The sequence below is a fragment of the Trichomycterus rosablanca genome, unplaced genomic scaffold, assembly GCF_030014385.1.
Source record: "Trichomycterus rosablanca isolate fTriRos1 unplaced genomic scaffold, fTriRos1.hap1 scaffold_137, whole genome shotgun sequence".
Lineage (NCBI taxonomy): Eukaryota > Metazoa > Chordata > Actinopteri > Siluriformes > Trichomycteridae > Trichomycterus > Trichomycterus rosablanca.
Genome location: NW_026946965.1, coordinates 1 through 14950, shown reverse-complemented (window position 1 = coordinate 14950; position 14950 = coordinate 1). Strand labels below are relative to the sequence as shown.

Genomic DNA, 14950 nt, shown 5'->3' with positions numbered 1-14950 from the left:
AACATATGGAATGTATTGGGTGTGTCATTTTCTTAAAACTCAGTAGAGGTTCCCACAGTCCTACTGACAGTTAGGGCCTCTGTGTGATTAATATATTTTCTATAGAATAACAGAAATGTATGCATTTAAAATGGATCCCAGATGTGGGATTGCAACCGAATACACCCCGGCCTCCTTATGGAATGTAGAGGTCTCATGAGAGGCATCCCAGAAGTGTGGGAAACACTTCTACACAATAACCTATATATGAGATTGTTTTAAAAGGAATATTAAAAAGAGATATCTGACCAAATTATTTTATATGAACCTTCCAGACACCTCAACCGTCATGTCAGACAGAAAAACAACCGCTTCACTGTAATGGTGGGTGAGAGATTAGAACATAAATTCTCCATTTAATAAAGAAAAAAGAGGATTTTTTTAGCTGAACTGTCATTGTAATAAAAGTAAGATTACATTTATGGGAGTAATTTACTTTGTACACAAAGTAAAGTCATGTAGAGAGACTCTCAGATTATTTTTATTTCATTAAGGTGATTTTATATTGAGATTATAAATAATCCAGATCAGGTACCTGCATTTATACTCACTAATCTGGTTATTCATCCCTAATACTGTTAACCTTAATGACCTGGCCAATGTCAGTCAGTGAGTTTAGTGTTATGATGCATTAGGGTTGGTACTATACTACACTTAATTCTGATATCTTCATATCTGGTATCGTCACCGTTTGCTTAATATTTTAATCTAATTTAATAATTGATCTAAGTAGGCAAGAGTCCCTCATCAACATGATCTCAGTCAAAAGTTCGAGGTCCTTCTGTTGTCATAACTTTTGTTTTATTCATATTGATTTGTGGTTCTTACTTGTTACTGTTTTTTAGGTTTGTAATCCTTATTTTATAGATTATTGACATTTCTTCATACAAGCTTAAAGCTTTGATGATTTTTCAAAATTTTTAAATCCTCCATATGTACTGTAAAGCATGGTGGTGGTAGTAACATATGTTTATGGGGTATTTTTTCTCCCCCCTTCTTTATTTTCTCAAAGCTTAAGGAAATTGAAGTGAAATGATGCAGTTTTATTTAGTCTGAATTAATAAATTTGTTTTTTTTTTTCTTTGTTGTAGGGTCCCAGCTGAATGCTCAGTTGGAGGGCTGGTTATCTCAAGCACAGTTTAATTTAGGACCAGCTAGAGCCATTATAGCACCGTATGTGACTTTTATTCCTATGATTTTTTTTTGGTGTGGTGTCCTAATGACAATCAACATCTTAAGGTTAAAATAAAAGTTGAAATGGTTGGACAGATACTGTATATTACTGTTTGAGTTATAAATCCTTTTAGTTTTTTTCTCTCTTTATGTGACTGATGAATGAAGCATCTCCAATAACATCTTGTGTTTTAGACACGTTGGTTACACCTACTGTGGTGCCTGTGCTGCACATGCCTATTAGCAGGTGGACCCCTCGGTGACGTGAGTTTTGATGATTGTACAGTGTATGATGCTCTGAACTGGATGTTTGAAGGATTTGACATCTTTTTTTCTTTTGCTAGTCGAAGGGTGTTTATTTTAGGACCTTCTCATCATGTACCCCTGTCCCGGTGTGCACTCTCCCCTGCTGAGATCTACAGAACACCACTGTACGATTTAAGGATCGATCAGAAGGGTAAAGTTGTTACACAAAATGTGTGTGTGTGTGTGTGAGTGATAAGGTCAGAATTATTTCTGTTTCATGGTTTATGATTCTAAAATAATATAATGGTATAATATATGGCCAAAAGTATTTGTACACCTGACTATGAGCTTGTCAACACTTAGGGACCTTCAGCTAGCACCACAGCTGCTCTTCTGAGAAGCTTCTCACAAGACTTTAGTGTATGTATGTGGGAAGTTTAGTTAAAATATGACAGCATTTGTACTGTTGGGTGATGATCGATCAGTTGGTGTTCCAGTTCATCCCAGAGCTGTTGAGTGGGGCTGAGCTCAGGGCTCTGTGCATGAAGCTTAAAGTCAGAAGCACATTATTTCCTTTATATGATTAATTTATTAAACCTGTTAGTGACTGTTGTGGCTGAAACACATGAATTTTAAACTGGTTAAATGTAAAATGATAATAATGGTGTAATTAATGTTTAATCATCTGTCTCAGTGTACGCTGACCTTTGGAAAACAGGGATGTTTGAGAGGATGAGTTTACAAACGGATGAGGATGAGCACAGTATTGAGATGCACCTGCCTTACACTGCAAAAGCCATGGAGAGGTACGTCCAGCACCCCAATTATACCCAGTCCACAGGGAAGGTGTGATCACATTAGATTATCTTCATAAAATGACATATTTAACTGGAATCGTCTCGTGCTAAAGGTGGTGTCTGATATATATTACTGATATTCCAACAGATGGGTTAGGTACCAGACTGATGATGTTTGGTCCCCTGAGCACGGCCCTTAACTTTTACCTACGTTATAATCAGCTGCTAAATTCCACAAATGTAATATTGGTCCAGTCTCTATCATACTGATAGATCTTGCATAGATCTTTCTGATGTGTGGAGTTAATGGTCCCAGTTAATGTTGCTGATTTTTCCAGTTGTAAAGATGAGTTCAGCATCGTTCCTGTACTGGTGGGAGCGCTGAGTGAATCTAAAGAACAGGAGTACGGGAAGCTGCTCAGTAAATACCTGGCTGATCCCTCCAACCTCTTCATTATTTCATCAGATTTCTGCCACTGGGGTGGGTGTTTCTCTCTCTCTCTCACACACACACACACACACACACACACACACACACGTTGAGGGTAGTATTCAGAGCTCTTGACTTGCCTTGGATTTGTGCAGTTTAACCTATTTTTCATGCCAGATCCCCCTAAGCTCTGTCAGCCTGGATGCTGAGAGTCTGTGAACTGCCATACTCAGTTTGGGTTTAAGTCTGGGTTTAGGGTCACACTGTCCCTCCACCCCCAGGGAAGCATTTAAAAAGCCGTGTTAATGATTATAAAATCATTTATTGAACTGGAGAATTTGAGCATGTTAGGAGGTCAGTGGTGATTGTATTGATTTGGTTTTGTGTGTATGAACGTACTACAGATTCTATGGAGATGAAAATACAAATATTTGCACTGATCTCATGTAGGTTTGTTTTGTCATTTCTAACCCTAGACAAATATTCCTTTACTTTCAGGTCAGCGCTTTCGCTACACGTATTACGATGAGAATCAAGGCGAGATCTATAGATCTATTGAACATCTGGATAAGATGGTAAACCTGTTTTCCACTTTTGTGTGTTATTATTGTTTGTGGTTTTATTGTAAGTGGTGTATCATGGAACCCTGCATGTTTGGTGTTAAGAAAATCTAAAATGGTTGGTCATGGTGCAATCATAAGTCAATAATGTATAAACAATATTTGATTGCTTTTGTTTTTTTTCTATATCCAAGGGTATGGGGATTATAGAACAGCTGGATCCTATATCCTGTAGTAATTATTTGAAGAAATATCACAATACTATTTGTGGTCGCCACCCTATCGGAGTTCTTCTAAATGTAAGTATAAATAAAACGTTTATGTTTATTAAATGCACAATCTTATTACTTTGTCAGGTAAACCTGGTACATTGGTTGTGTACACTGATTATTGTAGAAGCTATACTGAAACTTGTAATGAATGTTTATCTATTGCTGCTCTGTATTTAGTGCAGAGAAAAATTAGAGGCAGAAGTATTTTCTTTTAACATTTGATGAGACTGGGGGACACATACCAAGTGATATTAGACCAGAATCTCTTTAGGTTTCAGAGTCCACACACATTCTTTAATCTCCGGCTGGGATTTGAATTAGAGATCGTTGCAGTGGAGGGATGGCGCGTTAGACCACAGGTGCCACCCAAGAACTTGAGAGTGTGTGATGCTGTTAAAATCCCAGAATGATCTAGAACTGTTTAGATAGAAATTGTGTCTGTTATGATTAAGGTAAAAATCTAGTGTGTGTGAAATTGTTCCACCTCTAAAATTGCACCTTCATAAATTTTTTTATAAACAGGTACCTACAAGTTTAATAACTCTTGAATTGTGTTTCTGTTGCTAGGCTGTGGCAGAGCTGAAGAAAAATGGTTTAGACATGAACTTCTCTTTCCTGAACTACGCTCAATCCAGCCAGTGCAGAAACTGGTCGGACAGTTCAGTGAGCTACGCCGCCGGAGCTCTGGTGGTTCACTGAGGGACGATTGGTCCGCGGCTCCTCTGAAGACGCCAGAAACGTCCGTGCGTTTGACCTCTCCACTTCCTGACGCTCTTTATCCCACTTTGCCTTTTCCTGAGGAAGGACCTTCTGTACGCCGAGATGAGCTCTGAAGAGTCGTACTAACCCTCACCTTTACCGTCACCCCCGTCCCCCCGGCGTATCACACTCTGTTGGTTTGTGTTTTCGTAGTGGGGAAGTGATGCACACCTGGTGGTCTATGTGATATTAAAAAGGGGATTCAGCAGACCACCTTCTGTCCTGATGTTCATCATTAATGTATTTTGGGGTGGTCAGGAGTCAGCACTGGTATTGTCACAGTCCTGCATGCAGCAAGCTGCTATGCAATGTGTTTTAGAGTCCTTTGATTCTAGCCAGCATGAGAGCAGAGCCTTTGCTTCCAAGACGCATCCGTGAGCTCTGGGTGCCCATTACTCAGCCATCGGTCGTCCTTCTTTATATTGTATTTGGTAGGCAACATCCAATAGATGCTTTTTTTAAGGATTATTCTTGTGCAGTGTGGACAAGGGAATGTAGTGGTGGTGGATTTTGGTTTGGCCTGTTTGGACGTTGCTCTCTCCATTCTGAGTCTGCGCTTGTCTTGTGCAACATGGCGGAGGTCATCGTTATACAGTGCCGCACCCATATGGACAAGGTTTCAGGTCACCCTGTCTTTTGCCGTGTCTTTCCAGGTTTTAAGTTCTATGTGGTACTTCTTTAATTAGCACACACACACACACACACACACACACACACACACACACACACACACACACACACACACACACACACACACACACTCTGTATTCACATATTGCAGACATCCAAGCAGCAGTAACTCAGTACAGTCTAAACACACAGATACACTTTGACAATACAGCTGTTTGGATGCATCAGTCCTGGGGTTGTGCAGGTGGTAGCGTCTTTAGGTAGGAACCAATATGTGTGGTAATTAAAACCTGTATCAGTTGATTACAGATACTGAAACCCTTCTATGTGTGTGTGTGTGTGTGTGTGTGTGTGTGTGTGTGTGTGTGTGTGTGTGTTTGTATCAGCTAATACATTTAGTGCTTTGTGTCTCCATGTGTGTTGGTGTGTATTTGGGTTTATTTTACTGCAGGCTTACAGTATTCATTATAATAAAATGTGGGGGGTGTGCGGGGGTAGTTCGGGCAGTGAGAAAATCTCGAAAAAAGTGTAACTTTAGTTTCACCCTAAGCCGGATTTTAACATAGGGCCTAGAACCTGAGAGAACTACATGTGCTGCACTCAGCCCACTGTGCTACTCAAACAACGACCAAGGACGGATTAAGGATAGTCTGGGCCCCTGGACTGCCAGGCTCATGTTCAGATCTGAAGGATATGCTGCAGCGAGTGAGTTAGCCTTTAAAGTGAGCTCACTGTTGGACATATTGTCAGGCATGAAAAGAACATCAAATAGCTCAGTTAAGTGTGTGTATGCATTCAAACAGTGGTTGAGACAGGACACAAGTTTGTCAATGACAACATTGAAAGTTTCGATCCGAAACTTGTCCTTTCCGTTAAATGCTACACCTGGCTCTGCACTATCATCAGACATAATTTTGCGCTTCTCTGTACGCTGGAGGTCATGCCTGTACTCTTTACTTTTTTGTACCTTTAGAGCTAGAGTGACCACTGATCTCTTTAGTGGTCTCACTAGTGGTTTCACTGATCTCTTAGTGATCCCTTTCAGTGACGTTTTCCCAAAGTCACTGAAAACAGCTGCCATTAAGCCACTCCTAAAAAAAGAGAACTCTGGATGCGTCTGTGTTAAACAACTACAGGCCGGTCTCAAATCTTCCTTTCATAGCTAAGATTATTGAGAAAGTTGTTTACAATCAAGTCAGCAGTTTTTTGAATTCCAGTGGTTATTTTGACAAATTTCAGTCAGGCTTTCGAGCTCACCACAGCACTGAAACGGCTCTCATAAAAGTGTTAAATGATCTACGGCTGAATACTGACTCGGGTAAAATATCAGTCCTGGTTTTACTGGATCTTATCTTAGTGCAGCCTTTGACACTGTAGATCATAGAATACTGCTGGATAGGTTGGAAAACTGTGTTGGACTTTCCGGAACAGTCCTTAATTGGTTCAGGTCTTATTTAGAAGACCGGAGTTACTTCGTCACTATTGGCAGCTGTGAATCTGACAGGGTGGCTATGACATGTGGAATCCCCCAGGGATCAGTTCTCGGACCTCTTCTGTTCAATCTTTATATGCTGCCATTAGGCCAAATGCTACAGGCTAACAACACTAATTACCATAGTTATGCAGATGACACACAGATATATCTGGCTCTCTCACCAGATGATTACAGCCCAATAGATTCACTGTGTCAGTGTCTGGAGGACATCAATAAGTGGATGAGCCAGAATTTTTTACAGTTAAATAAGGACAAAACAGAGATTGTTGTGTTTGGCAGCAAAGAAAAGAGGACCAGTGTCAGTGAACACCTCAGTTCCCGGGCTCTAAAAACCAAAGACCAAGTCCGAAATCTTGGCGTTCTAATAGACTCAGATCTCACATTCACCAGCCATATAAAAACCATCACCAAAACAGCCTTCTACCATCTTAGAAATATAGCCAAAATCAAGGGTCTAGTGTGCCAACAAGACCTAGAGAAGCTGATCCATACTTTTATCTCCAGTAGGGTGGACTATTGTAATGGTCTCTTAACTGGACTTCCCAAAAAGACCATTAAACAGTTACAGCTAATTCAGAACGCTGCTGCTAGAGTTTTAACTAAGACGAAGAGAACTGAGCACATCACTCCAGTTCTAAAATCTCTACACTGGCTTCCGGTTAGTTACAGAATAGAATTTAAAGTGCTGCTACTGGTCTACAAATCACTGAATGGGTTCGGCCCAGAATACATCTCAGATATGTTTAGAGAATATAAACCTAGTAGATCTCTTAGATCCATGGACTCAGGTCAGCTAGTTGAGCTCAGAGTCCAAACTAAACATGGTGAAGCAGCATTTAGCTGTTGGGCTGCATATAACTGGAACAGACTGCCAGGAGATATTAGATGTTCCGCAAATGTAGAAATGTTTAAATCCAGGTTAAAAACTCTTCTTTTTTCTTGTGCCTATGATTGAGCTCGAAATTTTTGCTATTACCCTATTTCTTTTAGTTTTTCATGCTCTTAATAATTCTTTTTATAGAGTAGTGTACATTCTAAATTGTAGTGTATATTTTACTATATTTTCTTTTAGTTTTCATGTTTTAATTGCTTATCTCTCGTTTTAATTTCGTATTTCCCAAATTGTAGGGTATATTTTACAATATTTTCTTTTAATTTTTCATGTTCTTAATTTTTATCTCTCTTGTTTGAATTTCATGTTCTTAATTGTAACTAAATGTTTGCAAGAAGTCTTTCTGAGGTTCTAGATCTCAGGAATGTTTTAATGCTTTTAATTTTTCCTTATGTAAAGCACTTTGAATTGCCACTGTGTATGAAAGGTGCTATACAAATAAACTTGCCTTGCCTTGCCTTGCCTTGCCTTGCCTTGCCTTGACTGTTGTTTATTATAGGGGAAACACGAAACTAGTCAAATGGCTTGTTGTTTTCACATAAGTGAAATCACACCCTTGGCCAAATTCACTCAATTTAATCAGTGTCAAAGATAGAATTCATCAGACAAATTGCTTGTCTTAAATTTAAATAATTGCAAAATTGCTAAATTAATTTGTGTCTCTGCGCTTAAGAGAAATTGAACATAATAATTTTGAAACAATACAAATTCAGAAACATTAAGTAAGGGCCTGAATCGCTTTTCAAAACGTCTGTTATGAAATCTGGTAGCTTGCCTGGCAATTTGTAGGTCCCTAGAAAGTCAAGGAGCCATGGTAAACAACTTCTATGGAAATCAAGGGCCCCATAGCAGGGGCCCTCGTAATCAAGGGCCCTCTAATGGTATGCCCTGCTCTTCTCTAGGGCCCCCTGGTAGGGGCTCTCATAACCAGGGCCCTCTAAAAATATGCCCCCCCTCTTTCTTAGGACCCCTAATAGCCAGAAGTCGAAGTCAGAATGCCTCATCCATTTTCATAAGGGGCCCAAAAGCATGGCTAGGGCCCCCCAAAAGCATGGCTAGGGGCCCCAAAAGCATGGCTAGGGCCCCCAAGAGGCCCTGGGGTCAAAGTCCCTAATAGTCAGAGGATCTTTAAAATGGAGGGCCCTTGGAAATAAAAAAATATTGTATCATAAATGTTGATAGGCATCGCAAAGTGAAGAAATAGCCTTTGCTAGATTTGAATGAAGTTGACCCAACAAGGCATGTTTTTGTACCATTTCCATTTTGTCCCAAATGTTTCTGATGTAGAGTTTTATATTTGTATTTGTCTTTCTATTTTTATTTTAAACATATGCAATTTGCACAGTTAGGTTAGTAATTAGTATAGTTTTGCTTTGTGTTTTCTTGTACTCCTATGTAGTGTTTTTAATGTAGAAGTACATTTTCATTAGCTGTAGAAAAGGGCAATGAAACAAGTTTACTTTTAAATACCATGAGTATTAGCTCAGACCTTATTTTGAATACACAAGCACAAATTGTGTTTTTTATTAATATAAACTTTTATAAAATGATATTGTGGCAGTGCTGCCCAGCGTCTTCATGGATGAGATTGATGAAGAATGTATTGAGTACTGTTTGCTGATGCTTTTTATCAGCTTACATTTGTAAAAAGATTTTTATTATTATTAGTTGTTTATATATTTGTCAGGTTTGTGTAATGAATGATTTGCTTGATTCTATTGTGTGACTGGGTTGACTGTGTATCGTAAATAAGAAGGTAGTTTTTGTAAAGATGACTATTATATAGTGAAATAAAAAGAGTCGGTTGGGGCGCACAGATAGCTGAGCGGGTTTTTCCACAGTTAGTGCAGTGGAGCTGTGAGATCTGAACCTGACGGGTTCGAAACTCGGCTCTGCTGTCTACTGCTCGACTGTGCGCCCCCTGGCAGGGGGGTTTCCCCCTGCCGGCGATCACATAACAACAAAATTAAATCCATGAAAGATTTGAAGAAAACCCCTAAAAGAAATACATGAAAGATTTCTCATCAATAATAGTAGATGATGTATTTCTATGTGTGTACTATATATGATAATAACATGTACGAAGTGAATGGATAAACATGTAATATGTGTTAGGGTTTTATGAATGAATGAATGAATGAATGAATGAATGGTTGTTGACTTATTACAATATGTGATGAAGATTTAGAGTATTGTATGCAAACAGAAACATACTAGTGAATAAAATGTAAATTTTAATTAGAGCTGCGCGTGCACGCACTGAGCTGCATATGAATATCAGTTAATTTTAAGGACAATTGCGCACTCAGGTGTCCATTTTGTGTAATGACATGAATAATTTTGTTTGAATGAGTGTTTTTTGTGTCGTACTAGTTTGTTTTGTTTAACCCCTGTCCAGCCTATTTTTGTGCATTTTTCGCCTGAAAGACATACGTAGTTTCTAAGGCTTCTCATTCATAAAGTTTAAAAGATAACCCAAAAATTGTACTTCAGTGTTGTAGAAAACCCTTTAAAGTATCCTAAAAACACAGCCAAATCCAAAGTTTCAGTGAGTATAAGTAGGACTGCAGGTGTGTATATCACCTAAACAACACTATAGAGTTGTGGTCGAGGGTATTTTGTAAAATTATCTTACATTTGAGGCCTCCACTGTAAGCCCGGATAAGTTGAATGTACTTAAAAAATTAGAGGAAACCGGTTGCCTTAAAAAAGTGAAGTAATGTATAATGAAACCTTGAGTTAGCATAACTTAAAACATGAAGTTATTACACCTAAAAGGCAAGTTGATAAAAATTGTATTTTATGTAATATATTTTTTTTTTTAACCCTAACCCTGTTGTTATACCAACTGCTTTTCCCAATAATTGTACTTATTATCTTGAGCTCAATGGAAAAAACTATTGATTTGTTCTTAGTTTTCATGTTAATCACATATTAAATATGAATGACAAATGTTTATAGAAAAAGAGACACAATTGTGAAATAATTTTTGTTTATTTAACTTCATAAGTATTTACTTAAAATACAACATGTCAAGAAAACATGTTTAAAACTGTAGAAACTGTATCTAAAGTTGTGATGAAACCCAAACAGCTCCTCACAGTAACCATGAACCTGTAAAACAAGAAAAAGAAAGAAGAAACAGAAGTATTAAAATGAAAATTAATAGCATTAATTTAAGGATTAAAGTAAAGCAAGCCAGCACACTCTTTGCTTCGTATGAAAGCTAGCATAAATACGGCAAATAAAGCAGCGCTGTTTGATGATTTATTTTTTTAGTTTCAACATTAAGATAATTTATTTTGAACAAAATTGTTAAGTAAGGTACAACACTTACCAAAATTAGATGGGAGATGAAAAAGCCCCATCAGACTGGTGTACATGCTACTGAAAAATAGCATCATGAGTAAGAAAATGTTTGTTCATTTAGTTTAATAAAGGTTCCACTTCACAAAAGACAATTGAGGAAGACAAGTTTACTTTTGCAAAAAGCCTTAAATGAAAAATAAAAAGTAATTTGCAACAACAGGTTAGGGTTAGGGTGGTTAGGGTTAGGGTTAGGGTTAGGGTTAGGGTTAGGGTTAGGGTTAGGGGTTAGGGTTAGGGTTAGGGTTAGGGTTAGGGTTAGGGTTAGGGTTAGGGTTAGGGTTAGGGTTAGGGTTAGGGTTAGGGTTAGGGTTAGGGTTAGGGTTAGGGTTAGGGTTAGGGTTAGGGTTAGGGTTAGGGTTAGGGTTAGGGTTAGGGTTAGGGTTAGGGTTAGGGTTAGGTTAGGGTTAGGGTTAGGGTTAGGGTTAGGGTTAGGGTTAGGGTTAGGGTTAGGGTTAGGGTTAGGTTAGGGTTAGGGTTAGGGTTAGGGTTAGGGTTAGGGTTAGGGTTAGGGTTAGGGTTAGGGTTAGGGTTAGGGTTAGGGTTAGGGTTAGGGTTAGGGTTAGGTTAGGTTAGGGTTAGGGTTAGGGGTTAGGGTTAGGGTTAGGGTTAGGGTTAGGGTTAGGGTTAGGGTTAGGGTTAGGGTTAGGGTTAGGGTTAGGGTTAGGGTTAGGGTTAGGGTTAGGGTTAGGGTTAGGGTTAGGGTTAGGGTTAGGGTTAGGGTTAGGGTTAGGGTTAGGGTTAGGTGTTAGGGTTAGGGTTAGGGTAGGTTAGGGTTAGGGTTAGGGTTAGGGTTAGGGTTAGGGTTAGGGTTAGGGTTAGGTGGTAGGGTTAGGGTTAGGGTTAGGTTAGGGTTAGGGTTAGGGTTAGGGTTAGGGTTAGGGTTAGGGTTAGGGTTAGGGTTAGGGTTAGGGTTAGGGTTAGGGTTAGGGTTAGGGTTAGGGTGGTTAGGGTTAGGGTTAGGGTTGGGTTAGGGGGTTAGGTTGGGTGTGGTTGGGTGTAGGGTAGGGGTGTAGGGTTGGGTTAGGGGTTGGGGTTGGGTTTGGGGTTAGGGTTGGGTTAGGGTTTGGGTGTTGGGGTGGTAGGGGTAGGGTGTTGGTTGGGTTTGGGTTGTGGGTGGTTAGGGGTGTGGTTGGGGTTGGGTTGGGTGTAGGGTGGTTGTGTGGGTTGGGGTTGGGGGTGGGTGTGGGGTGGGTGTGTGGTGGTGTGGGGTGGTGGTTGGGGGTGTGGGTTGGTGTGGTGGTGGGTTGGGTTGGGGTGGGTGGTGTGGGGTGGGGTTGGTGGGTGGGTTGGGTGGGGTGGGTGGGTGTTGGGGTGGGGTGGGTGTGGGGTGTGGTGGTGGGTGGGTGGGTGGTGTGGGTGGGGTGGTTGGGGTGGGTGGTGTGGTGGTGTGGTGGTGGGGTGGGGTGGGGTTGGTGTGGGTGGGTGTGGTGGTGGGGTGGGGTGGGTGGGTGGTGTGGGTGGGGGTGGGTGGGTGGGTGGGTGGGGTGGTGGGTGGGGTGGTGGGTGGGGTGGTGGTGGTGGGGTGGGGTGGGGTGGGTGGTGGTGGTGGTGTGGTGGGTGGGTGGTGGTGGGGGTGGGGTGGGTGGTGGGTGGGGTGGGTGGTGGGTGGGGGTGGGGTGGTGGGTGGTGGGTGTGGGGTGGGTGGGGGTGGTGGGTGGGGTGGGTGGTGGTGGTGGGGTGGGGTGGGTGTGGGTGGTGGTGGTGGGTGGTGGGTGGGGTGGTGGTGGGTGGGTGGGGTGGGTGGGTGGGTGGGTGGGTGGGGTGTGGGTGGTGGGGTGGTGGTGGGTGGGTGTGGTGGGTTGGTGGGGTGGTGGTGGGGTGGTGGGTGGTGGTGGGTGGGTGGTGGGGTGGTGGTGGTGGGTGGTGGGGTGGTGGGTGGGTGGGGTGGGGTGGGGTGGTGGGTGGGTGTGGTGGTGGGTGTGGTGGTGGTGGTGGTGGTGGGGTGGTGGGTGGTGGTGGTGGGTGTGGGTGGGTGGGTGGGTGGGTGGGTGGGGTGGGTGGTGGTGGGTGGGTGGGTGGTGGGTGGGGTGGTGGGTGGGTGGGTGGTGGGTGGTGGTGGGGGTGGTGGTGGGTGGGGTGGGTGTGGGTGGGTGGGTGGGTGGTGGTGTGGTGGTGGTGGGGGGGGTGGGTGGTGGTGGTGGGGGTGTGGGTGGTGGGTGGTGTGGGGGTGGGGTGGGTGGGGGTGGTGGGGTGGGTGGGGTGGGTGTGGGTGGTGTGGGGTGGGTGGTGGTGGGTGGTGGTGGGGGTGGTGGGTGGGTGGTGGGGTGGGGTGGGTGGTGGTGGTGGGGGGGTGGGTGGTGGTGGTGGGTGTGGGGTGGGTGGGTGGTGGTGGTGGGTGGGTGGTGGGGTGGGGTGGGGGTGGGTGGGGTGGGTGGGGTGGTGGTGGTGGTGGGTGGGTGGTGTGGTGGGGTGGTGGTGGTGGTGGTGGTGGGTGGGGTGTGGGTGGTGGTGGTGGGTGGGTGTGGGTGGGTGGTGGTGGTGGTGGTGGGGTGTGGTGGGTGGTGGGTGGGGTGGTGGTGGGGGTGGGTGGTGGGGTGGTGGTGGGTGGTGGGTGGGTGGGGGTGGTGGGTGGTGGGTGGTGGTGGGGGGTGGTGGGGTGGGGTGGGGTGGTGGTGGTGGTGGGTGGGTGTGGTGGGTGGGTGGTGGTGGGTGTGGTGGTGGGGGTGGTGGGGGTGGGGGTGGTGGGTGGTGGGTGGGTGGTGGGTGGGGTGGGGGGTGTGGTGGGTGGTGGTGGGGTGGGGGTGGGGGGTGGGTGGTGTGGGGTGTGGTGGTGGGTGGTGGTGGTGGTGTGGGGTGGGTGGTGGGTGGGTGGTGGGTGGTGGGGTGGGTGTGGTGGGGTGGGGTGGGTGGTGGTGGGGGTGGTGGGTGTGGGGTGGGGGTGGTGGTGGGGTGGGTGGTGGGGTGGTGGTGGGTGGTGGGGTGGTGGGTGGTGGTGGTGGTGGGGGTGGTGGGGTGGTGGGGGTGGTGGTGGGTGGGGTGGGTGGTGGGTGGTGTGGGGGGTGGGGTGGTGGGTGGTGTGGGTGGGTGGTGGGTGGGTGGTGGGGTGGTGGGGGGGGTGGGGGTGGGGGTGGTGGGGTGGGTGGGGTGTGTGGGTGGGGTGGGTGGTGTGGGTGTGGTGGGTGGTGTGGTGGGTGGGGTGGGTGGGTGGGGTGGTGGGTGGGTGGTGGTGGGTGGTGGTGGGGTGGTGGTGGTGGTGGGTGGTGGTGGGTGTGGGTGGGTGGTGGGTGGGTGGTGGGGTGGGGTGGTGGTGGGGGTGGGGTGGGTGGGGTGGTGGGGTGTGGGGGTGGTGGTGGTGGGGTGGTGTGGGTGTGTGGTGGGTAGTGTGAGTTATTAGTTATTTAGGTTTGTTTTGTTTTGTTTAGTTAGTTATTGAGTTAGTTAAGTTAAGTTATAGTTAAGTTAAGTTAAAGTTAAGTTAAGTTAAAGTTTAAGTTATTAGTTAAAGTTAAAGTTAAAGTTAAAGTTAAAGTTAAAGTTAAAGTTAAAGTTAAAGTTAAAGTTAAAGTTAAGTTAAGTTAAGTTAAAGTTAAAGTTAAGTTAAAGTTAAAGTTAAAGTTAAGTTAAAGTTAAAGTTAAAGTTAAAGTTAAAGTTAAAGTTAAAGTTAAAGTTAATTAAGTTAAAGTTAAAGTTTAAAGTTAAAGTTAAAGTTAAAGTTTAAAGTTAAAGTTAAAGTTAAAGTTAAAGTTAAAGTTAAAGTTAAAGTTAAAGTTAAAGTTAAAGTTAAAGTTAAAGTTAAAGTTAAAGTTAAAGTTAAAGTTAAAGTTAAAGTTAAAGTTAAAGTTAAAGTTAAAGTTAAAGTTAAAGTTAAAGTTAAAGTTAAAGTTAAAGTTAAAGTTAAAGTTAAAGTTAAAGTTAAAGTTAAAGTTATTAAAGTTAAAGTTAAATTTAAAGTTAAAGTTAAAGTTAAAGTTAAAGTTAAAGTTAAAGTTAAAGTTAAAGTTAAAGTTAAAGTTAAATTTAAAGTTAAAGTTAAAGTTAAAGTTAAAGTTAAAGTTAAAGTTAAAGTTAAAGTTTAAAGTTAAAGTTAAAGTTATTAAAGTTAAAGTTAAAGTTAAAGTTAAAGTTAAATTTAAAGTTAAATTAAAGTTAAAGTTAAAGTTAAAGTTAAAGTTAAAGTTAAAGTTAAAGTTAAAGTTAAAGTTTAAAGTTAAAGTTAAATTAAAGTTAAATTTAAAGTTAAAGTTAAAGTTAAAGTTAAATTAAAAGTTAAAGTTAAAGTTAAAGTTAAATTTAAAGTTAAAGTTAAAGTTAAAGTTAAAGTTAAAGTTAAATTTAAAGTTTAAAGTT

General features: G+C 42.6%; 1 protein-coding gene across 1 annotated transcript; it reads left to right on the top strand.

Annotated features, from left to right (window-relative positions):
* The first annotated feature begins 360 nt into the window (after positions 1-360).
* Positions 361-4389, top strand: LOC134305434 (protein MEMO1-like). Its single transcript, XM_062990144.1, is given in 9 exon segments — positions 361-367; positions 1131-1212; positions 1408-1476; positions 1557-1669; positions 2153-2264; positions 2594-2736; positions 3184-3260; positions 3440-3544; positions 4085-4389. Coding segments are annotated over 9 exon segments (840 nt in total). The 3' UTR covers positions 4217-4389.
* The last annotated feature ends 10561 nt before the right edge of the window (positions 4390-14950 follow it).